Source organism: Lepidochelys kempii, chromosome 4, assembly GCF_965140285.1.
Source record: "Lepidochelys kempii isolate rLepKem1 chromosome 4, rLepKem1.hap1, whole genome shotgun sequence".
NCBI lineage: Eukaryota > Metazoa > Chordata > Testudines > Cheloniidae > Lepidochelys > Lepidochelys kempii.
In genome coordinates, this window is record NC_136383.1 from 92,739,882 (window position 1) to 92,764,091 (window position 24,210).

Consider the following 24,210-nt stretch of genomic DNA (forward strand, 5'->3'; position numbering starts at 1 on the left):
CCCTGATTTCAGTTTTTTCTAACGTGTAATAATAATTAATTTAATTTACAATGTGTACTACATATTAAATAACATACAAAATACAGTATAGGGAAAAAATCCCAAAGGGAAGCTTCTTGCATTTCCCCTTTGAAACTGCCAGAAAGCAGACTAAGAATTTGCACAACCCTAAATAGGGCCTGCCTAGATGGAGTCTTTTGAAAGATAAACAGCAGCATGTGCTTGAAATCTATTTAGCACAGCTTTAATTGTTTTTCAAAGGAGTAAGAAAAGGGCACCTTCCTTGGAGCAAATTCTGAAGTACAGTCAGGAAGATTTCGAGTGGAGAGCAGTTTTGAAGATAATCAGGTGCCATTTCAATGGTTGTAGAATCTGTTGCAAGTAACAAATAAAGCCCTTTTCTGGCAGGCTTGGCAGTACAACAGTAGTTGAGTCAATTACAATACCTGCTTTATATACTCCAGCACAATGAAATTCAGAATCCTCATTAAGATTTATATGCACTCTAGTTTCCAAATACAAACAACTGTACAGTACACTGGATCAGAAGAACAAGTCGATGTTCATAGTAAACACTTTTAGTGTGACTGAGAAAAAAGAAATGGGGGAGGGAGAGGGAGGAAGAAACCTTGTAACCTAAATAGTCTCTGATTGAGTAGTAACATTTCAAAAAGGAGCTCTCTGTAATTGGTGCATAATCCCTTGGACTTAATATAATGGAAATTATTTGGGTCATCACAGCTGGTTTCATCACTATGAGGAAACAAAAACAAAACCAACCAACCACAAAACAACCAGCTCTTGAATGTGCAAGCTATCTGCTCTCTCTGTGTAGCATCTCCGTGTTTCTATCCAAGGGTAATTAGCTCGATTGCATCCATTTTGGGTGTGCACTGTTTTTAACACTGCAGCTACAATTCTCTCCCCCCTCCCCTTATTTTATACCACGATCTACATGGGGAAAAAAAAGTCTTCTTCTTTCAAACCTCCCACACCCAGGAAATACATGCGCCAGGCTTTCATTTCTTTGTGGCTGGTGGGTTTGTTTCTCCCCCACCCCTTCCTAAGAAAGAAAAGACAGTCAAGACAAATGAAGACTTCATCACCATGATCATCACCAGGACAGCTGGGGAGAGAGCCACCAGGGGAAGAGAGGGGGAAGTCTCCCAGCAAGTCTGCGTCATTCTGGGATACAGTGTTTCAAAGAAGTGAAAGTATTTGTCACCAGCAGGCAACAAGGTATAATAATGCCCCAAAAGGGAATGGGGGTGTGTGTGTGTTTAGATGGAGGTGGAAGTGCTGGGGGAAAGGGCGGTGTCCTCAAACAGCCTATTCTTGGTAATCAATGGGCTTCTTGCTAAAGTGACATTTTCTCTCGCCAATTAGTGGCTGTGCCCCTCCCCTCCCCAGTATAAAATTAACACTTGGCAGGGAAGCGAGGCTTTAACCTTTTCCCACCCACCCCAGAGCGGTGGGGTGAAGGGACGCAAGGGAGGGAGGAGACCCTCCCTACCCACCCATCCACCCCCGGTTTCTGCCTCGTAGTTGCCACGTTGGATCCTCCCTCTCCTCTGGCGCTCGCAATGGAGCGGGGCAAACAACCAGGCGAGCCGCAGCGCCCGGCTCCATGTGATCGAGCCGAACCCCCTCTTGCGAGGGACTAGCGGGGGGGCGGGACGAAGGGAGGAGCGGGGCTGGGGGACGGGAGCCTGTTGCCCCCTCGCGAGTTAGCGGCTCGGGCAGCCTCGCCCAGCCGCCTGGATGTGCAGAGCGCCCGGCGACGCGGCAGCCGCGAGAGGTAGCGCGGCCGGGAGACCAGCGGCGCGGGCAAGCAGGGTCCCCCCCGCGCTGGTTCCTCTGGGGCGGGCCGCCCCCTCCCCCGCCGGCGGCCGGGGTCTCCCCTCCGGGCCAGGCGCTGAGTGACGGGGCACGCGGCCAGGCTTGAAGAATGGCATGCAAAGATGGTCTCTGCCAAGGAGCTAGTGATCGCGATGTCCTCGGGTCTCTGCATCACCCTCCTGCACTTCCTGTGCCTGGCGACCTGGTGAGTCCCCCCGAGCCAGCGGCTCCAGGCCACCTGCCCGTTGATTGATCCCCGGCGCGCTGGCTTTGGACCGTGCGTCTGACCCGGGGCAGGGGACGGAGGAAGGGGGGGTGGGGGTTGAAGAAAACCCATCCTGACCCCTGGCTGATCCTACCCCCCCTCCACCCCCAAGTTCGCATCTACAATGATAATGGCTTGTCTGTTCCCCTGGCAGCGTCACCGAGCCCCCGGGGCAGATCAAAAAGGAGGAGAAATTATGGCCGGAGAATTTTACAAGCATCCTGAACAGTCTCCTGGATGGTTATGACAACAGGCTGCGTCCTGGATTTGGGGGTATGGTTACTGTGCACGGTCCCTCCTGTCTGTCAGTCTGCCTGTGTGTCTGTCTGTGGGGAGAACTAGGTAGGCTTTGTGCGTTTAAAAAGCAAACCAAAGTAATGATCCTGATTTTGTTATCGACGAAAGATAATGTGAAAAGACCCCCTCCTGCTCCCCCCTCCCAAAAAGACTGTCCCTCAGAGTCTGAGGAGAAGCTATATCAGTGGGAGCGAGGAGAGCAAAAAGCTGGATCTACTTAGATCCTGCCAAATACTGCTGATTTTTGATCCCCAGATTGTGCCCTCAAAATAAAGAGCAAGTCTAGCTGCTTCTACTGCACCAAAAGAATCTGGACTCTGGAGCAGAAGTGCCATAGATCCCTAAGTCCAGTATGTGGGTCCTGACACAAGTAGGCAGTAATAGCCCAAATTCCACTACATAGAACCAGTTCAGCTATACTGAGTGTGCCAAAAATATCAGCATAACAATGCAAAGACTCAGATCCATCACCTGAACACTGTTGGATCCTGCTAATTTTTAGCCCCCACCTCCCAAGTTCCACTGTTTAACACAGAATGGGTTTAGCTGCTCCTACTACTCTCTCAATATTTTGAGCCCACCATATACTGGCATAATGGGGCTTCAAAAATATGTATCTGACACCTGGATCCAGCTGGATTTTGGCAATTTTTGGCCCCCAGATCCTATATGTACAATCTAAACAGAAACCAGCATAGCTACTCCTACTTCACTGACAAATCTGGACCCTCCTGCATCTGCTCCAACAGTACTAGGGGAAAATACAAATTGGGTATCGGACCCTGTCAATTTTTAACTGAAATGCCTCAATTTTTGTCTTTTCTTTAGAACAATATTTAGCTGGCTCGAGGTGCTGAATCTTGGTTTTTATGGCACTATTGTGCCAGGAAGTATTGGGATGCCAGGGTTTTTTTTTCTGGCGCTACAGGAGAAGCTAGACAGTATGTTCTCTCTTTTGATGGTATAATTTGGGAGATAGGGACCAAAACCCATAAAGATCCAGATAAATCCAGTTTTTACTTTTTCCTGGAATTAGGGGATTAAAATATAGGCTTGGGAAAAAGAAAAGTGACACAGCATCTCTGCTGATGCACCAGGCTGACCAAGACAGTCATGGGGCTTCTACCCATCAGGTTTGAATGAGGGCTTTATGTAGGCTTGTTCTGTGAAATACTTTGCTCCTGCCCTGACATACCTTCTTCATACATTTGATACATCTACATCAAGCTAAAACACTCCATGCACATACCAAATAATATGCACGCATGCATGACTTTACCGTACAAGAAAAACACACAGAGCACCTTTAATCAATTTTTGTTTATTTTAGATGTTTTTTACCTTGTGGAGTGGGCTTTCTATAAGCTAGGCTTAGGACATTAGGTGTAAATAAAGTTAATCTTGTTAAAGCATGGGTGAAGATAATTTACGCAGATGGTCTTTTGCAGTTTGACTCTCCTAAAGACAGATTACTCTTCTGCAGGTTTCTTTCAGAGGGATGTGCTGTGAACAAGACTTCGTTATTCTGTTTTGAACACACAGTTATTAAGCATGTAAAATATACTTTAAGCAAAGTATTGGAATGCTGAATCTGTAACCAATATACAGTTCATGGAGATTTTATATTTGCAGCTTATTGTGTAAATACAGAATAATTAAAAACATGTTATTGGTTTTTTAAAAATTCTAACAGGAAGCAAAAGAGAATTCTGTCCTCCTTTTCACCTCCCAACTACAAATGTAAATAGTTTAGGGTTTGCAGGTGAAAGGAAAACCCAGAGTTCAGGTTGAAAAATGTATTTTTGGTGAATATTTTAAAGTATGGGGACTAGATGGCTTGTTTCTTCTAGTAGCTAACTTTAAAACTCAAAGGTGAGTGGTTTTAATGTTATAAAGCTTATAAGTAATACATGAAAAATACTTTAATTTTTTAAGAAGGTGTCTTTAGTTGCAAAAGTTACCTTTACCTGAACTGGCAAGAGTCGCTTTTAGCATAAAGTAATGCATATAAATGTAGAGGTTTGATTCTTTGGCAGAACTCGGAGTAATAGCAGATGATTAATCATTAAAATATTTACATCCTCAATCATGTTTTTCCTTGTATTCTGGTCTTTGCTGATAAATATTTATGCTAAATGTGATTCACATCTTAAAAGTGGGTCATTCACCAATGAATGCATAGTAAACAAGTGTCACAGAGGACATCAGTATTCACAGGGAAAAAGTACAATATGTTTCAGTAATGTCAAAGTTATGTCGCATGCTGACAAACAGCATAATAGTCAATGCTGAAGCTTATTCACCGTCCATAGCTCTTGCAGCTCCAAACAAGGCCCAAGAACTTATTTCCCAGGCATTATGACTTTAATTTTATATACCCAAACTCAAGGGAGTTATTTCTGATTTTCACTAGTTTAAGTGAGATTAGAATCAGACCCAGGAAGCTAGCCATAGTTTTTGAAATTTTCTGGCATATGCCAGCTTTGCCACAATAACAATTTATGAAAAATTCTGCATACAGAGGCAAAATGGGAAAGATATAATTTTTTTGGATGATTTCCTAAAAATGGGTTCGCTCCAGCTCCTATAAAACTGAATGGAAAATACTTTAATAGGAATTGGATCAAGCCTAATATGGATCCAAACACTGCCAACAACTGTGCTAGTTAATGCTAGTTTTGAGAAACAGGAGAGTCTGAATGAGCATAGAGACAAACTGCCATCTTACATTTAGAAGTGGTCCTACAAGTATGGGATTGAACCTCATGTAAAACTGGGGGTGGGAAAGCGATTACCCATTCTGTATCCGTTCTGTGGATAAATGGAGGAATCAGGTCTCCCATGCAAGTCAGGCTGGTGCCAGTCATTAACGATCAACTAACTTAATAAAACAAATACAAAACCAAAAACATATGTCTGGTTAGTGTGCATTGCGAGTTTGGCAGTTTTTGTACACAAAAATAGATGTTTTCATTAAAAAGGCCATGATAGCTATGAAATGGTTTCTAAATTTTAGATGGCTGTTTTCAGAATAGTAGTGAATTTACAGATTTTGGGGGAGGGGAATAAGCTGATGAATAGTTTTGGGAAAGGGGAATAACCTGGTGAATAGCAACATAAAACTAAATCGATAGCATGGCTTTAATTTTCCCAAAAATTAAAAGGGCAATTTTGTAGAAGAAAGTTGTGAAGTATAATCAGGAAGATTTCTAGTGTACAGCTGTTTTGAAGATAATCAGGTGCTGTTTCAGGAGTGGGAAAATATGTAGAGACTAATGAATAAAATATTGCTCTGTAAGGTTTGGAAGTACACAGTAGTAGAACTCAAGTCGATTACACTATCTGCAATATATATATATTGCATTCAGTATTCTCACTAGAATTTACAATGCACCCTGCTTTCCAAATCAAAACATTATGGTACACTGGATCAGAAAAGCATGGAGCTCACAGTAAATACCTGCGATGTGGTTATGAAAAGAAAGTTATGATTTTGTATAAATAGTCCTCATCTGTCGCAAAATTGCAAAAGTATTACCAAAAATGGTAACCTGCCACAAAATTTTCAGAAGCAACAATCAGATGGAGCACCAGTTCCAGCCACAATGTGAATTCACGGCTTGTGTGTTTCCTTTATTTTATCATAATAGAAAAGGAAGAAAAATCTCTTATAAACAACTATAAAACCTGTGTTTTTTCTGAAAATTGAGCTTGTTCACATTTCACTGGTGATCTTGTACTAAATTAAGTAATATAATTGAAAGTGATTTTTAAAGGTATATTATTTACTTGAGTAAATATAGTGCTTGATTCTGTCTCATGCGTACTGATTTAATGCAACTCCATGGACGTTAATGGAATTACTCATGATTTATACCAGTGCAAGTGATATCCCAATCAGGGTCATACTTTCATATTTATAACACATGCTTTTTGGTGTGTGTTTTCTTAATGGACTGTATGGTCCCTTAGAACTTGCGTGGTTTATCAGGTAAACACAGTAAGCCTGCTCCTGTTCCTATTGAACTACGAAGAATTCTGGCTGTTGCATTTAGCGTGAACAGGATCAGCACAAGTATGTATTTTTGTACTTTTGCTGATTTTGAAAGCCTGTACCATTGAGAAAATAAACTCCAATGGCTCTTTCTTCCCCTGTAACACTTGATCTTTGACATAACCCCTACGGTAAGTTAATGGGAGTTGTGTGCCCAGATGTAGGCAAGTAGGTATTATGACTCTAAGGAGTTGATTGTGCCTTGAAGGCACACAGCCCAGCACAAGTGGTAGTGCAGAGCTGGAAATCCCGGTGGCAACCTATGGAGGGGCAATAATTCCTGGAGCATGGGGGAGTCTACCTAGTACCCCACCCTCTTTGAGGTTGCAGCATGTGTTCCCTTCCCATATTAAGCCAGATCCACTGGCTCTTTACGAGGTAGACTGAGGCAATGATTGCTTTTCCCATTCACTTGGGGGAGGCTAGTGCGGATAGAGTTGTTCACTTGGAGCAGTCAATGAGTTTAGGGCACGGAAATGTACTGCCATTATATCTAGTCTCAGTGAGGACATGCAAAGGGGGGAGAAGTTTCCTGGAAACCTTATATCCCCACCTGCAGTATGCACCCAGATAGGATTGGCACAGCTGAGCTCTGCACTCAGACACTTTTAACCATGGGGATCTGATTGAGAGACATGAAATAATGAATGGCATGGAGAAGGGAAATGGGGCCCTCCGTTTTCATATTCTCATAATGCAAGAGCAAAGGCACATTCAATGAAGCTGAAAGGCAGCAAATTCAAAATGAATGAAAGGAAATCTTTCTACTGCAATCTACAACTAGCCTGTGGAAGCTATTGTGGCCGGATAGCATAGAGTCTGATTCTATAAGCTATCTGGGTTGGAAGGGACCTCAGGAGGTCATCTAGTCCAATCCCCGCTCAAAGCAGAACCCATCCCCAACTAAATCATCCCAGCCAGGGCTTTGTCAAGCCTGACCTTAAAAACCTCTAAGGAAGGAGATTCCATCACCTCCCTAGGTAACCCATTCCAGTGCTTCACCACCCTCCTAGTGAAAAAGTTTTTCCTAATATCCAACCTAAACCTCCCCCCCCACCCGCAACTTGACACCATTACTCCTTGTTCTGTCATCTGCTACCACTGAGAACAGTCTAGATCCATCCTCTCTGGAACCCCCTTTCAGGTTGTTGAAACAGCTATCAAATCCACCCTCGTTCTTCTCTTCTGCAGAGTAAATAATCCCAGTCCCCTCAGCCTTTCCTCATAAATCATGTGCTCCAGCCCCCTAATAATTTTTGTTGCCCTCTGCTGGATTAAGCTCATCGTGGTAGGATTCAGAAAAATAAGACCTTTTTATTAGGATAATGAGAATATGCTCAGAGACAGAGGATCTAATTAAAACATGAAAATGGATATAATGGATGCATCAGGGTATAAGACGACCACTGACTGGAGTTAGGAAGAAACTGTGGGCAAGTTGTCCATTACAGATAGTGGTGGGGTTTGTTTGTTTTTTTGTGAACCTTCCTCTGAAGCATCTGGTACTAGAGAAAGCCAGAGACAGGATACTGGCCTTGATGGACCACTGATCTGACCTGGTGGGGAAAGTCATATATTCTTACCAAGTAAACTTTTGATCTGCTAGGGATTGTAGGAATTTCATTGTTCATATAAATGACAAGTAAGTTTAGGCAGGATAGACATGCCCAGCCTGTGTTTAATCACATATTATGCAATCTTTATCTGCTCTTGAAAATTGACTCTGATTAAACCTTAATGGGCTAGTTTTGCTTTCAGCTGTCACCGGACTACACTGGTAATTCAGTCTCAATCTATGGATTATCGATTCAGGGATTATGCCAACACCTATGCCACATAGAGACACTGACTGCCACTGTTTCAAAGTGAGGATTTCTGACTTTAAGGAGAGTTGCATCACTAAAAGTATTATACCTCCCTTTGTAAATTAGTGGTGAAGCTGTGTAATTAACCTCTCTGTGAATTTATCCTGTAAAAAAAGCATGGGATCCAGTCTGGACATGATTAATATTTTTCCTTAAAAATCACTGCTATTTCATAGACTAATGAAATATATGTTAGGTTTAAAAACAAATTTTGTTAAAAATTATTGATGTGATTAATTCCACCCCCCGTTTAATTTAATGTGTGGTTCTAGTCTAAAAAGTAATTATGCAAAAGTAGCCTCTTTTTTTTTTTTTTTTCAACAGATCCATTCCTGTGTGTATTTGCGTACATGACTAGCAAAACTATGTATTTGGGTTTTTTTGCCCTGTTAGCCCTGACAGAGCTGATGCAGTTAAGAGGCAATATGATGGATTCTACTCCTTTCTGTTCATAATCTACAGGATTGCTTACTAATTTCTAATGAGCTATACCTGTGTAAACTCACTGAAGAAAATGGGTTTACACAGGTGTCACTGAGAACATAATCTGAATGCATGGGGGCTATACAGGTTCACTCAGGGCATTATTTGGTCTGCACAGTCTTTATTACTAGTGATAATGTCTGAAAATGAAACAACCAGCTTGACTGTCAGAATCTAGACTGAGTTTGACAAGCTGGCAGTTAGAGAAATGTGCTCTCTTCCCCCCCCCCCCCCCAAAATCCCCTGTACCTTGTTTATATTTGTAAACTGTGCCTACTTAATCTGGAAATAATTGAGAGACAGTAAACATGGATTCCCATAATGCCACTTTACACAGTCACTTCACAGTTGTACTGCACTTGAATGATAGACATAAGCATTTTTTCTCAGCTTTTAATTGATTAATAACTTCTGAGGCTCAGGAGGATTTGCCTGTTTCCCCTGCAGAGCCCATATCGGTGAAAGTGTGCATGGATTCTTTGTGGAGCTGAACAGCTCCACTCCAAGCATTAGGGTTGTTACAAAGGTCCTTCCACCCATCCTCAGGGCACACTCTAGCTGCTCAGTGCTCAGCATCTGAGCATCCGTTCTGGAGAGTTTGCACTCCCTACCAGTCCAGAGAGACCAATACATCATTTGTTAATGGTTTAAGGCCTACTTCTGAAAATCCTTAGAGCTCCTATTGTGAGCAAGAAATACTTGAGTGAGGGAGGGCTTGTGGGGTAAGGCCTTTAATTTAGACTTGACATCCAGTAAGCCAGAAAATAACCACAAGCTACACTGGAAAAACAGAGAGGTAATTTAGTCTGTTTCTAGAGGATAGAAAAATATTTACAATTATGAGCCTCTATTAAAAATTCATACATAGCTTCAAGGTTACATTATATGGCCTAATGTACTTACTAAAAATCATCAGTGGGCTATCACTGGGAACTGTGCCATGAAGCTGATATGGTTTTCCAGGCAATTGTCCAGTCTTCCTCAGATGGTTAAATTGGATGAGTCAGGGGATTATTCCAAAGATATAGGACTGTTTACCTGTAGTTGGCTGTTTTGAATATAACCCAGGCTGGTTGTGACTGAAGTCATTACCATCTGTCTGCTGTTCAGTGATCTATGTAAAATTAGCTGGTGATATTTGTCCAGTTCTCAGTAGACAGGTGCCTACATCATGAAATTGGCACCAGTACCACCCTTGTTGGCAGTTTCAGCAGAGGGACTAAGAGTTGAACAGGCAAAGAGACTGAGCAGTTTCCTTATTCCTAGAGAGGGTCAGGGTTCAGACACATGGGTAGGTGAAGGGGCACTGGTATTTGAGAATTGATTATGCCTATGCGGTGTCTCTCTATCTGTCTGTCTGAATAGGCTGTGGGGGGTACATTGCCCAGTGCTATCTATCTTGGACCTTCCATGACCACTAAACAGTCACTTTAAAAAATATCCTACTCAGTTACCATGACTTCACAATTTAAAACCAAAATTGTGGCCCTGTTCAGGTTTCCTTCTGCTATTCTTGCCGATTGCTCTTTCGGTTTTATTTGAACTGTATTGGTTGATGGCTTCCCAATCCCAAATGTATGTTGTTTTCCTCTATTGTCTAGCCAGAAGGTACCTAAAAAGAGAGAGTACCAAATCATCCACAAACAGCTTTTGCTGTACCAGTTGACTTTAGCCATACCTTTGGGGACAGTCCTAAAACAGATTATGTATCCCAGTGCTCAAGGGACTGTTCTCCCAATAATGGTAATAACAATGCTTAGCACCTAAATTGCACTTCACACACAGAAGGCTCTGCACAAACTTTAACCCCTAATTAATTTCCTAATTCTTCTGTTTGAAATTTCTCTAATGGTGAAATTTGCCAAGATCCATACAAGGCTTTCTGCACCACGTAACCTCCACATTGTTCCTGCAGTCACCCTAGAGTTGTCCACTGAGGATAGGGTGGCACAGGGGAGGAGATAATAGATTAAATTTACAAGGCTCCAGTAGCCCAGAACCTCTTCCTAGGAGGCATTGGGAGGCCTGTAGTTACAATTCAGTCCATACGCTGGAATAGCAATCCCGGGAACCCTATGCTATTATCCTGTGGCCTGCTCATAGTTTTAGGGGCTGGAATCTGTTTCTTTCAGTAATTCATTAACTTCCCTGCACACACCCAATTAATTCTAGCTTTTTGCTTGAGTTGATTTTAATCCTGCATGAGGAGATCTAGAAGCATTTTATCTTGCAGGCCGTGATTCAGGCTTGACAGTGCCCATAGCGGTGTGTAGGACGCCCCTACTCCTTAGTGGATTTAAAAAAATACTAACCACCAGTGTATTGTAAATAGTTCCTAATTGTTTCTGAGGATTTGTTGATGTGCAGAAACATTCACATGGTCCAGTGACGAGCAATTTTTACTGATCAAATCCAGTGTTAATAGGCTTCTGTACAATCCTTTGCTTAAGGTAATTTAATATATAAATGTCCACTCTATCAATAACAGCAGGTTAGGGTTTTGTAGCAAGTCATTCTGATTACATAGTTAATAATCTCAAAATAAGTGGTACAGTGCTTTCATGCCGGAGTGTCATTTAGTCTCAAGTCAAAGTGACCTGCTCCTACTACACACTTCCAAACCACCAAACAGTTTAGCATGATTGGTAGCCTGTGGCCAGAGAATAGGAGAAGCAGAGTGTTGCCGGTTAGGATGAGTGGTAGAACTCTAGGTGAAAGTTTGAACATTGCTTGCATTCTTTATGTCTAGTTCTGTAAACTACTGTCATTAATATTTCAATTTTTACTTTTGTAAGCATGACATTCCCCTAAAACATTTAAAATTAAATGATTTTATTTACAGTGACATGATTTCTGGGTTGTAATGCCTTAAAATGCAAGGAATTAATTTCAGTATCTCACTGATATTAGATGAGACAACACAATTGAAGTCAGTGAACAGTCCCTTAATTTTAGGTGTGTGTGTGTGTGTGTGTGTGTGTGTGAGAGAGAGAGAGATAGTTAGAGAGAGATCTTCTCTGGGAGCTCCTATTTCCTTCTTTATTCTCCATTAAAGATCCCTTTACATGGTGTGAATGTGTGTGTGTCAGGAGCTCATTAAACCTATTCCAAGAGTTGACTAGAAGTAGTTGCTAGAAAGTCATATGCTCCTTTATCACAGCTTCACATCACATTTACTTCTGCAGCAGAGCTAATCAAAAGTTTTCCAATGCATCATTTTTCCACCAGAAAATGTCATTTTGTAAAGATGGAAACTTCCTGTGGGAACGTGTCTGTTTGGCCGAAACTTCGTTTTTTTGGGGGGGGAAGCGCTTTAAGATTGAAACGTTTTATTTTGATATGTTTTTGGAACTGATTTTCTGTTTCAAAATGACTTTTTGTTCAGAAATTAATATTTATAAACAAATCTCAAAATTGAAATGAAATATTTCAGTTGACCCAAAAATAACTTTTTTTTTTAAATTAGGAACAAAACATATTTTGAAATGTTGGAAATTCTGCTTGTCACACAGCTCTACTCTTAAGTGCTTCTAGCCTCCACCTACCTGTGATGTGAGGGTGTAACTAGTTACTCAAACACTGGTCCCATGAGGTACTGTCATTAGACCTCTGTGTTGCCTAATTTGAGACTTTAAATCACTTTCCTGGCCTTAGTTTTGCATCTTCTGTTTCAGGATACTCCAAAGAGTGATTTCATTTAATACACTCTGTAAACTTGTCATCCATGATTTTGCAGCTATTTAGTAGACCAAAATAATCAGTCTGTGTCTGCAAGAATCCCCCATTCCAATGGATGTTTGTGCCTTTGGTGATTTTGATGCAGTTATAAAGTTATAGCAATCAGTGAAATCAAAATGGAAAAATACACTTTGAAAAGAAAGAGGAAGTAAAAGAGTTTGAGGAATGTTAAAACTCAGTTGCTTAGAGCTAACAGATAAAGTAGCTGATTAAAGTGATTATATAATCTAAAATACACAACTAATATTCTTATGCCCTTGAGAAATAGAGATTAGTGTTGGCATTTTCTCCTAACTTTTCCTTAAGACATTGTGTGCAGGCTGTTGAATGGAATAATTTTACAAACTTTTAATTTGCTTTTGGTTTGTAGTCTGCAATGTGTGCGCTTGGCTGAAGAGACAAATAGTTCATTTGTTTGCAAGTTGTCTACTTTCTTCTTTCCTTTCATTTCTGCATTTTGATTTAAAATGACATCTGTGCATACAACAGTTTTACAAGAGGCAGACATTCTTTGCCTTTGAAACAAAGTCTTCAAGTTTTTATGTGCTTCTTATTGGATTGTAAGAACTATCAAAAAGCCCGAGTTAATATAGACTCAGATAATGTCTTTTCTTTAGAAACGTGAATCTCAGGAGACTGGAAACCATTTCAAATATGTCCGAAAGCTGTTACCGTCTATCTAATGGCTGTTTAATAGCATATATGACATGAGTTGATGGTCCAAGTTAAATTGCTATTGGACTAGTGCCCACATCTCAAAACACCCATTATAGTTAGTACTATTTAGCACCCCTTTAGCTGTCTCAGAAGGGATAGATTCAATTCCCATTAACGGCTACAGAAGTCTTTCCATTTTCTTTAATGGGAGTTGGATCAGGCCCTTATTAGTTGCTGGATCCTTATTGGTCTTCTGGAGGTGGTTTCTCTATAGAATGGCAAAGAACAATGATGGGTTTCGCTGGAGAATCTTTGCAGTGAACTGTTATTTCCCATGCTGTATCCAATCTATTGACAAGCATAGGATATAAGTATTCAGTGCAACTTTCATGGCCATTGTGCTAATATCAGCGGAAGTTGCAAGAATGGGTCAAAGGTAGCATACTGCTTACAATACTTGTATTCCCATTAATTTAGTAGACTTATGCATGTTAGTAGTAGTAGTAAATAACTTGGTCTTGGTAATAAGGTTTTGCTGAATCAGGTCCCTAATTGTTTAAAATACTAATTTGCTTAAGTCTTTCCATTGTGGCACCTGTTTTCTTATCCACTGAGTCAAAGTATATTTTCTGAGTGAGAATTTGCATTGTAAACATATATGATTTACTTATTAGAGAATTACCTTCACTTGCATAATTTACATTGTGCAACTGTTGTAAATTACAGTAGGCTTCGTTCTGAGAACATGATGTCTATGTATTTTCTTCTGATTAGTCCAAAGAATCTTCAGAGTGACAACTGCATAAAATGTGGCTTACGTGCTGATATCATTTTTGAGACATGTTAACCTGCAACATTTGATTTTTCTTGCTCACTTCCTTTTTATATGTTAGGTCCTGTTACTGAAGTCAAAACAGATATATATGTCACCAGTTTTGGACCGGTTTCTGATGTAGAAATGGTATGTACTTCTGGAATTAAAATACCATTTTCTGGTGCTGAGAAACCATTAACTGCAGTAAGGAGTGAATGCTTAATTCATATGACTTTGTACTGTACTGTCAGTCATGCAAAGTAGGAAAGATTACCAGCAGCTTAATTTGTAGGCTATAATTAGATAGAGCAGGCCTGATTCTGATCTCATTCAGACTGTTTTTAGACTGGTAGAAAGAATTGACATCAATTACTTTACAACAGATTTATACTGGTGTCGGAGCCAACTCAGGCCCAGTGGGGTATCTGAGAGCACTGTACGGAGAGCAGATGATTTCTCTGATGAGGTCACAGAAATGCCTTTCCCCTCTGGAGCTAGCGTTTCTCTGCCTCCCTAGCTTATTAGTATTTAGTATTTATTACTAATGGGTAAATAATGACATTATTCCCCAAATATTTGTTGACATTGTCACTTCAAATGAATTTGTCATCCATCTTCATGCCCCTCTTGACAACACTTTCACTAAACATTCAAATGAGAGTTTTACCAGAAAACCAGTTTGCAAAAAGTGAATGTCAAAGTGACATGCATGAGTAGCCACAGAAGACAAATGTTAAATGTACACACATTTGTGCCTGAAAGGCTTCCACACTCATTCAAGGCCTGATCCAGTCCCATTGACTTCTATGGTGCAAGTCCCAGCCCTTAATAAGGGGAAAAGAAAATATGTTGTGTGACTTATGTGGCCAAGCGCCAAAGCTCAAATTATGTAGATACATTGCTAAGCTTTGGAGTAAAGTTTAGACAAGATATTCTTCAAGGGCCTTATGGCTTTTGAATAGCACCTTGCTCGTTAAGTGGTTGCACTTGTGCATTAGGGTGCTATCCAGCATGAGTAAGGACATCAGAATCTGGCCCCAAGTAAATCTGAGTAGTGAATACATTTGAGATAATTAAGTATCACCACAGACTAAAGACTGTATTTGTCAACTAAATTATTAATTGTGAATTATTAGCTCCGCTTATTTAATTATACAGCACTATGGGTCTGCTCGGCACTTTACAGGCAACTAAAATTGGCAAATCTCTGCCCCAAGGCGCTAATGATTTAAGGCTCAATTCTGCAACCATTACTTACGTTGAGTACTTTTTACGGATGCAAGCAGCCTTATTGAGCTCAATGACATAACATTAGACATAATACAGAATTGCAAAGCCATAAACTGAATTGGGCATGATCTAGCAAGGGGTGAGAATGAACACAAGGTGTAAGGGAAAGGAGACAAAACAGGACAAAAGCAGTGAAAGATCATGAGCAGGACCGGCCCAAACATTTTGGCACCTGAGGCGGGGAGCTCAAACGACGCCCCCATGTCCACTCGCTTGGGCCAAAACTTTGAAAGGTCTCAATTCTGCCTTCTTCCTGTTCTACTCCTCTCATGGTACTGCTCTGCTACCTACCCCAATAAAGTAGAACTAACAACTTAAAATGCCTTGTTCAAAAATTTTAAGTAACACTTAACTTTCAAATGCCTGAACAGCAAATTTAACTTTTCTTGTCTGCATAGTAAACACTGGCATTTTTATCTGTTTGAATAATCAAAGTGATGCTTTCCGTGCCTTCTTGGGTGCAAAGATTTGAACTGCTTCCTCGTGAAGGTCCACAGTCTGGGCCAGCTCATGCTCTATTGAGATGGTTGCAAGGCCGACCAGCCTCTCCTGTGTCGTGGAGCGTAGATGTGTTTTTATTAACTTCAGTTCGGAGAAGCTGCATTCTCCACTGGCAACTGTTACGGGAAGTGTTAGAAATATGCGCAGAGCAACAAAAGCATTTGGAAAGAGGGTGGTCATCTTATTTGTGCACATATATTCCAGAACAGCCTTCGGAGTTGATCCTACTGAAATGTATCTTGAAAGGGCTTTCAGTTCATCACCTAAATCGCTCGCATCAATATCGCGCATATTGTCATATGTCAACACTGTCACTAGTGCCCTGCATTGCTGGTGTAGGTTGTCTTTAGGTATAGTGAGGAGTTTTGGAAATCATACAACATCCCAAATATACTGCTGTGTTCCTTGAGCTGCATGAAACATTCTTCAACTGACTGTATTGCACAATCTAGCACCTGGTTAAAGAATTCAACTTTGAATTGTTGTTTGGGGTCTCTTATGGGGTTATCCCGTGCCCTGTAATCAAAATGTCGTCATCTTCTTGTATTCTTGAATGGGTGGGAAAATAGCTTCAGTGTGAAGTTCCTCTGCCAACTTCTGTGCACTCTTCAGAACATTTTGAAATCCCTCATCTGACCGGTAAGCTGTAGGTATGACTTTGCTTTGTTCAGTTGTTCCGTTGCTCCAGATAAATCAACACCTTGGAGTCTCTTGCTTACAATATTTATTTCAAACGGTATGTCATGCCACAACACTAAGCCACACAGAAATTTGAAGTTAGGTATGTTTCTGGTGATTCCATTTCCCTCTGCTACTGTTCTCCCATGAAGAGTTCCTGTCATAGCATTATCCTCCATAATGGCAACTATGGCATCATCTGTCTTCCCAATTTGGTGTTTGATAGGCTTTATTGCCTCCACTCTACTTTCTCATCGTGTGGCACTCGGTGGTTTCAGTGTCAGAGAGGATGTTCCCAGATGTTGCTTCAAAATTTGCCATCTAGGAGTTGATGCAGAGGAAAAATACAAAGATGCTTTGAATTACATTAAAAAATTCAGCAGCTTCACTAGAAGCTGATGCTGCATCACTGACCACCAAATTCAATGAATGAAAACTGCACGGGACATAAAAAGCTCGAGGGTTTAACTCTCGGATCTGTGTCTGCACTCCTCTCTTCTTTCCTCTCATGTTGGCACCATTATCATAGCCCTGACCTCTCGTCAGCTATCACAATTCCCGTATCTTCCAGCTTTTTAAGAAGCACATTTGTCATACCAGCTTCTATAGTATCATCAATGCCAATAAATTCTAGAAAATGCTGACAGTCACCATTGCAGGGACATTTTCACTAGGTTCTCTTGTTGTTACAAAACGCACCATTAAAGGCATTTGTTCCGTATGGCTGATGTCAGGTGTGCAGTCCAGAATAACAGAGTAATATCTTGCTGACTTCAGATCTGCCACAATCTTCTGTATGACTTTTGTTGCCAGTAACTGTATGATTTCATTTTGAATGGTTTTTCCAAGTTAGTGGTGTGTGTACATTTCTTGGGTGGTGACTTCTTAGATGCTCCTGGAGTACAGCATCAAACTCAGCCATCAGCTCCACAATTTTAAGGAAGTTTCCATTGTTTGGCACATACAGCTGACCTGAAGTGCCACGCAGTACTAGGTTAAGGGTAGCAAGCATTCTCACAATGGCAATGAGCCTTTTCAGAACATTTTGCCAGTAAAGAGACTCTGATGCAATCTTCTCTTGATGCTGATCATCTATGGTGGCCTTTAACTTTAGTCTCATCTCAAGCTCTTTCCACCTATGGAATGCTCTCTGATGATTTGCTGCCTTCTCATGGCATGCCAGATTTCTAGCCAGATTTTTCCAGTCCTTTGTTCCTGTAGAACCCAATGTGGCTGGAACATTAGACTGGAAGAGTTTGCAACAAAAACAGTATGCTGCATTCTGGGTTTTTGAGTACATAAGCCATGGTCTCTCCACTTTGTCGCCATTGGGAATTTCACACCAGTAATGTGTTGGATGGAAACTTCTATTTTCATTGTTTTGGGGAAACATGAAGTTTTTCATTTGCTGTGGCCCATGCAGTACAAGGAAGTTCCTCCGGCTACTGCTCAAGTGGGTCCACAGTTCTGGATCATCTAGACTTAAGGAACTAAACAGCAGCAGCTGTTTCTTGCGCCTCCACCACACTCTTCTCTGATCTACACTTTTCTTCAGGAATGTGCCTGCTTACATCCATTCGAGATGGAGATATGGATGCTGCAGTGGCTGCCAGGTCACCTGCACTCTGACTAACTGGAAGATCAGGCATCTCCTCACCACTCACATCCCTCACTGGGGCCGGAAGGCTCACTGTGAACATTTGTGTCTATGTATCTCAGGAGAGCTCCTTCCTGCTTAGATAGAAAAGCTTCCTTTGCTTGCTTTCTTTTTCTGAATGCTGCCCCAGAGGGGCGTTTTCTTCTTTCATTCATGACTGCTGTTCTGTCCCAGCTATAGTGACTCTCAACACTCAATTGAAGAGGACAAATAAGCAGGGCCTGAGTGAGGGAAGATATCAACGTCTTAAGGGCTTAACTGGCTCCTACTGCTTCAGTTGACTGCCTGTTCTCCTCAAGTGGGTTCAGGGAAGCAGCAGGAAACAGGAAGCTCCCGGAGAAGCTGGTGTTAATCAGTCCAGGCTCCTGGGGGTGCTAGAGAGGTACATAAGAGGCTTCTCCTCCTCTCTCTCTCTCTCTCTCTCCCTGTAGCTCCTGCTGCTTTGTTATTCCCTCTCAGCTTTTCTCCTGCCTGCCTGTTATGTCGCTTGTGTCCTCCTTCCTCCAGAACAGCACTGCACCATCTCTGTGCATCTAGAGTGGAGAGAATACATATGCACCATCAGCAGACACAATTTTCTACACTCTGGGTCCTAGTGGCACCTCCCCACAGTCTGGCACCTGAGGCGGCCATCTCAGTTCACCTCATGGTAAGGCCAGCCCTGATCATGAGAAATGCATATTGTTACGTACTCCTTCTGTTCACAAAACAAGTTCCCCAAGCCAAGCCACCTGTATCATACAATAAAATCAGGAGCCCAGCCCTACAAATCATTGCTCATCTGACTAGTCATTAATCACATGAGTAGTTCCAGTGGTTTTGAGCAGGCCCAATGATTGATTACCCGTGTGAGGAAGGATTTGCAGCATCAAGTCTCTAATGAGGAGGTTTTACGTTTCATACGCTTCTCGGAAAATTGTCATAAAGAAATTAGATCACAATAATTTGAAGATGTTTTAGCACAAAACTGCAGTTGCATAACAGCTAGAGGGGATAATGCCCTTCACTGTTAAACCAATATTATGCGAATAAGACAGTGTGCAAGTGATTTGATATCCCAAGATAACAAGTACCATGTAAAGATTCCCTCCTTCATGCATTCATTCAGGTGTGTGTGTTCTTGTTACATATTCATGGCCCTAATCATGCAAATATTTGTGCACATACTTTATTTTAAGCACATGAGTAGTCCCATGTTAGTCAATGGGACTACGCAGGTGCTTAAAGTTAAAACGTAAATGTTTGCAGGAGCAGGGTTTATTATATCCACTTTTTGTAGATGTGACAAAAGAACTATTGATCCCTTTTCAGTAAACCACCTGTTTTGTCAGTTGATATTAGATGTATATTTTCTTGTGTGATTTTGGTGAACTTGGGAGAAATAAGAAATCATGTGTCCTTATATTTTCAATCTGTCCAGCTGTAAAAAAAAAAAAAAAAAAAAAAAAAATCCATCGATTTTTTTTTTTTACAGTCCATTGACACTTTACACATTACTCATTTTGTTTCCAGTTATATGCTAGAGTACAAGCTTAATTGTCTGCTTCCTGCAATTTTATTAGATTATAGTAATTGCTCCTGTATGATTAAATATGTATAGCAATTTATTTATATGACTAATACGGGAAATTAAGGTATTAAGAAGTGTACAATTCACTTTAATTGGTAGCAATATATTTTGTAGTTGACTTAACAACATTTACTTCACCATTCATTTGTTTGCTCCTAAGGGATTTTTACAGGAAACCTACACATAAAAGTGTAACATTTGTTTTTTCTACAATATGCTATAGGAATACACAATGGATGTCTTCTTTCGTCAGACATGGGTGGACAAAAGATTAAAATATGATGGTCCCATTGAAATCTTAAGACTTAATAATATGATGGTTTCGAAGGTGTGGACACCGGACACTTTTTTCAGGAATGGGAAAAAATCCGTCTCGCATAATATGACAGCCCCAAACAAACTCTTTAGAATAATGAGAAATGGCACCATCTTATACACAATGAGGTATTCAGTTTATTTGTTTGGCTTCTTTCAATTACTGTAGAGAAAAGTTATGCTGCCGAGACAAAATCCAAACCAAAGTGTATTCAATTTGTTTCATTATAGGCTTACCATAAGTGCAGAATGTCCCATGAGATTAGTGGATTTTCCAATGGATGGTCATGCTTGTCCTCTCAAATTTGGGAGTTGTAAGTTACAATTATGAATTTCTTGAAGCTTTAGTTTTAAAAACAGATGTGGATTTTTAAAAATTCTTTGTATCATAACTGAAGTTTCTGAATACTAGGCTTGAGCCACATGCCTTATGCATAGAAAAAGCCCATTGACTTCCATATGAGTTTTGTTGATATGGGGGCTGCAGAATCAAGCCCATAGTGCTATCAAGGCAGCAAATTGACAAAGGGGCACAGATTCAGATATTAAGTTAAACTCCACCTCTCTGACCACACGGATGTTTCAGGGCCTGATCTAACGTTCACAGAAGTCCGTGGAAAGATTCCCAAGGACTCCAGCAGGCTTTGGCTCAGACCTTTTGTGTCTGATATAGAAAGGAAAGCTTTAGAAATCCAGTACCAGATATCTGTAAGATCTCCTAAATTCTTTTAATATTCTCTAATGGTAACATATTGGGCCAGATTCTGTATTGCCTCCATCTTGCATAGGGCACAAGAGAGAGGAGGAGCCAGTCATGGCTCCCTGTTTCTCTCTTTTGCCCCCAGAGCAGTTCTGAGTGGCCTGGGGACCACCTTGGGCTTGCTAGATCACATTACAATCTAATCTAGTCCCCTAGTCCAACCCCTGGCATGTCCCTGTGCTGCAGTCGGATGTTGTGGACAGTGTGCCTGCAGGGAGCTGGTTGCCAGCTCCCTGTTCTCTGGCCACCCATTCCAGTGGAAGTTAGAGCAGTAGGGCGTGTACTCCTAACTTCTGCTGCTGGCATTAATTCAGCTTACACCAGTGAAAAATCAGGCATAGGGATTGGTGTGGCTGCCCACCTGCCCTGAAACTCTTCATCTTCCCAGATGGATGGCAGCTGGCATAAAAGGTGGCTATGACAACAGCCATATAGTAGCAGAGATTCCCTGTATATAGGGAGAATTCTCCAGGGGGATCACTGGCCAGTTTAAATAAATGCAGTGGAAATTGCACTTGGCAGACTGGAATATCCAACCATATGTTCAGTGAAATGATAAAAAGGTCATACTCATTTCACATGTAACAGGAGGGCTGGATTTGGCTTTAACATGAGTTTTGGCTATGTAGAGACTACATACTCGGCATTATCACTTTATTTCATATTATTATTTGAATATTTCTTGGGGACTGGGAATATATTTTGGCTGCTGGGAATTTTTTTTTACAGGCCTTCAGATTTTGGCAAATATTTTGAAAATTTCTGAGCTTGGCATAAGTGTTATTTCCTTAAAATAAATGTGTCCCCAGCCTCTCAGATGTATCCACCTGGGGTATGTCTACACTGATTGTAAACCTGGGCTCAGAGTTAGGTTTGAGCCGAAATCCCTCTTCTGTCCACACACATGAGTCTCTCAGACTCAGGTCAGCAAGAACTCAAAAGCTGGGTCCTAGGACCCAACTGGCACGGGGTGGATCTAAGATTGAGTCCCTCTAGTTATGTCTACACTCCCCCCACAAGTTCATGGTGGTTCCATATGTATTCCATTGATTTCAATGGGCTTTGTATCAGGACCTTAATGTGGTGTGATAAGACACTTCTATTTAGTCATGCTAACAATATGTTGTTTTAGATGCATATCCAAAGAGTGAAATGATTTACACCTGGACAAAAGGACCTGAGCAGTCTGTGGAAGTTCCTGAAGAGTCTTCCAGTTTAGTTCAGTATGACCTGCTTGGGCATACTGTATCCACTGAAACTGTTAAATCTATTACAGGTAAGAATCTCGTCAATGTGAATCAATTTGAGATGCGGAATTAACAATGTAATTTTGTCCTAGCCTTTTCTATAAGGTATTCCATAGTTTTTACTGACATATTATGTATATGCATATACACGCTTAAATCAGAGCTCAGGTTTTCGTTCTTCATATTACCACTTGCAGATTCACTATAGTGGAGTCCATAGTCCATTTGGAAAGCAAGTATGAGGTCACTAGTCAGAAAGGCTAGATGAACGTGTGTAATGATTGCTTAAAATGTAATCTGTAGAGTTAGGAGCCATGTAACTAAGGCTGTTAGAGGTCTTGAATTCCAGTTATAAAAATACTTTCTCGGTGCTCTGTCTGTATTATTTGGGAAAATACTTGCTTTTGTTTGGCAATGCAAACAATTCCAAAGAGAAATACAACATGTGGAATATGTTGTTAAAGTAATAAATTAGAACTATATTCAGAGTAGCATAGTGGTAATCACAACAGAGCCTGCTGCTGCTATTTGTGCTACTAAAATTTCTACTAAGGCAAGTGACAATATCAAGGTAGACCCAGTAAGTGAAATCTCACTGATTAGCTGTTTGATAAAATTTGTTTTAAAAATATTATCTATTGTTGATTTGTTACAAAATTACATTACTAAATCCTTGATGTTTGGTACTGTAAAATGAAATGCTGTGGCAGGACAAAGACAAAAATTAAACAACAGATTGAGGAATGTATTTGACAGATTTCTCTTTTTTTTTATTTCAAGATAAAAATATTTTCTTAATATATCTGGATATTATTAGCACGAGATGTTGTTGATTATCCATAAGATAATAAGACAAACCTGATCACTTCCCTGCCCCTCCCCCACCCCCCAAAAAAACCCAAAAAACAGTTTCTGGAGACCTCTTGCAGTCTAAGCTTGTTGTGTTTGTTTGTCTTCAGAATACTAGCTCAGAGATGCATGGCGTAAAATCCTGTTCCTGCTGAAGTCAATGGGATTTTTGCCATTGACTTCAAGGGGCGAGGATTTCACCTGTGGTGAAGACTGGACTTCAAAGCCATCTATTCTGTACTAGACGGTTTGTGTTACTTTTCCTGTAATTAAATTCTGGATTTCAATTTAGGCTTTTTGTAAGGGCCGCCTGTGATATCATTAATTAATACTGTAATTTCTAGCAGAAGGGTGTGAATTTTCATGACTCTGTGTGTGTCTATATGGGTGGTGACTGGTGGAGCAACTCTACCACTACAATAGAAATCCTTTGGTTTTGTTGTTGTTGGGTTTTTTGTGGAGAGGAATTTCCATTGACTGGAATGAGAAGATAAGGGGGTAGATTGTGCATAGTTCTATTCTGGGAAGAAAGTGGCACAGGAGCCTTCCCTGATCTCCTCTGCAGGGTGTAGGACAGCCTTGGGACTTAATCTTGCAAACTTCTTTCTCTTGTGAGTAGTCCTGACTCACTGAAATAGCCTCTTGATTTCAAATGAGTAAGAGTTCATCCCCTCTGAAGAGGCCTGCTCCAAAATGGACTGTCCCTGCTCTTCTTGGTCTGGCCTGGTCTACTTTTTCGTCTCTATTCCCTACCGTAGATTCATAGAATACAAGGCCAGAAGGAACTGTTGTGATCATCTAGTTTGACATCCTGTATAACACAGGCCATATAACTTCCCAAAAATAATTTCTATCAAGTGGGGGGCTGTAAGACTAGAAACATTGGCATTGCCATACTGGATCAGATCAGGTCCATCTAGTTCAACGTCCTGTTTTTGACAGTGGTCAGTACCAGAAGCTTCAGAAACAGGTATAAGAAATCCCCAAATGGACAACTTAGAATAACCTGCCCATCATGGAATATTTTTCCTAACTCCTGTCAGTCAGTGGTTGGTGTATGCCCTGGAGGATGAGAGTTTATAATCTATATCTATCTATCTATTTATATATACAATTATCCTATCAAATATAACTGTGAATGTTTGAAGGCTCAGTTTACCCTTCCTTTCTCATTCATTGTTTTATACACCTCTGTCATAGTGATAAATGTACAAACAACAGTGTCATTCTAAAGCTAAAGTTAAAATAATGACTGCTATAGTACTATTTACATGACTTTCTGAGACTGGTTTTAACCATTATTGTAAATCTCTTTCTCTCCAGGCATTTTG

The 24,210-nt window shown here is 40.8% G+C and overlaps 1 protein-coding gene across 5 annotated transcripts in view; it reads left to right on the forward strand.

The window, feature by feature from the left end:
* The first annotated feature begins 1,130 nt into the window (after positions 1-1,130).
* Positions 1,131-24,210, forward strand: part of GABRA4 (gamma-aminobutyric acid type A receptor subunit alpha4) — a 73,723-nt gene continuing 50,643 nt past the window's right edge. For 2 of the 5 annotated variants that reach the window (XM_073342129.1, XM_073342130.1), the window contains exons 1-6: positions 1,463-2,044; positions 2,259-2,377; positions 14,092-14,159; positions 19,932-20,152; positions 20,255-20,337; positions 21,916-22,059. In XM_073342129.1, coding sequence (XP_073198230.1) covers positions 1,962-2,044; positions 2,259-2,377; positions 14,092-14,159; positions 19,932-20,152; positions 20,255-20,337; positions 21,916-22,059 — 718 coding nt within the window. In that variant the 5' untranslated portion in view covers positions 1,463-1,961. Of the gene's footprint in view, positions 1,240-1,462; positions 2,045-2,258; positions 2,378-14,091; positions 14,160-18,671; positions 18,788-19,931; positions 20,153-20,254; positions 20,338-21,915; positions 22,060-24,210 lie in introns of those variants that run through there. The other 3 variants (XM_073342133.2, XM_073342132.1, XM_073342131.1) reach the window with 3 other exon arrangements.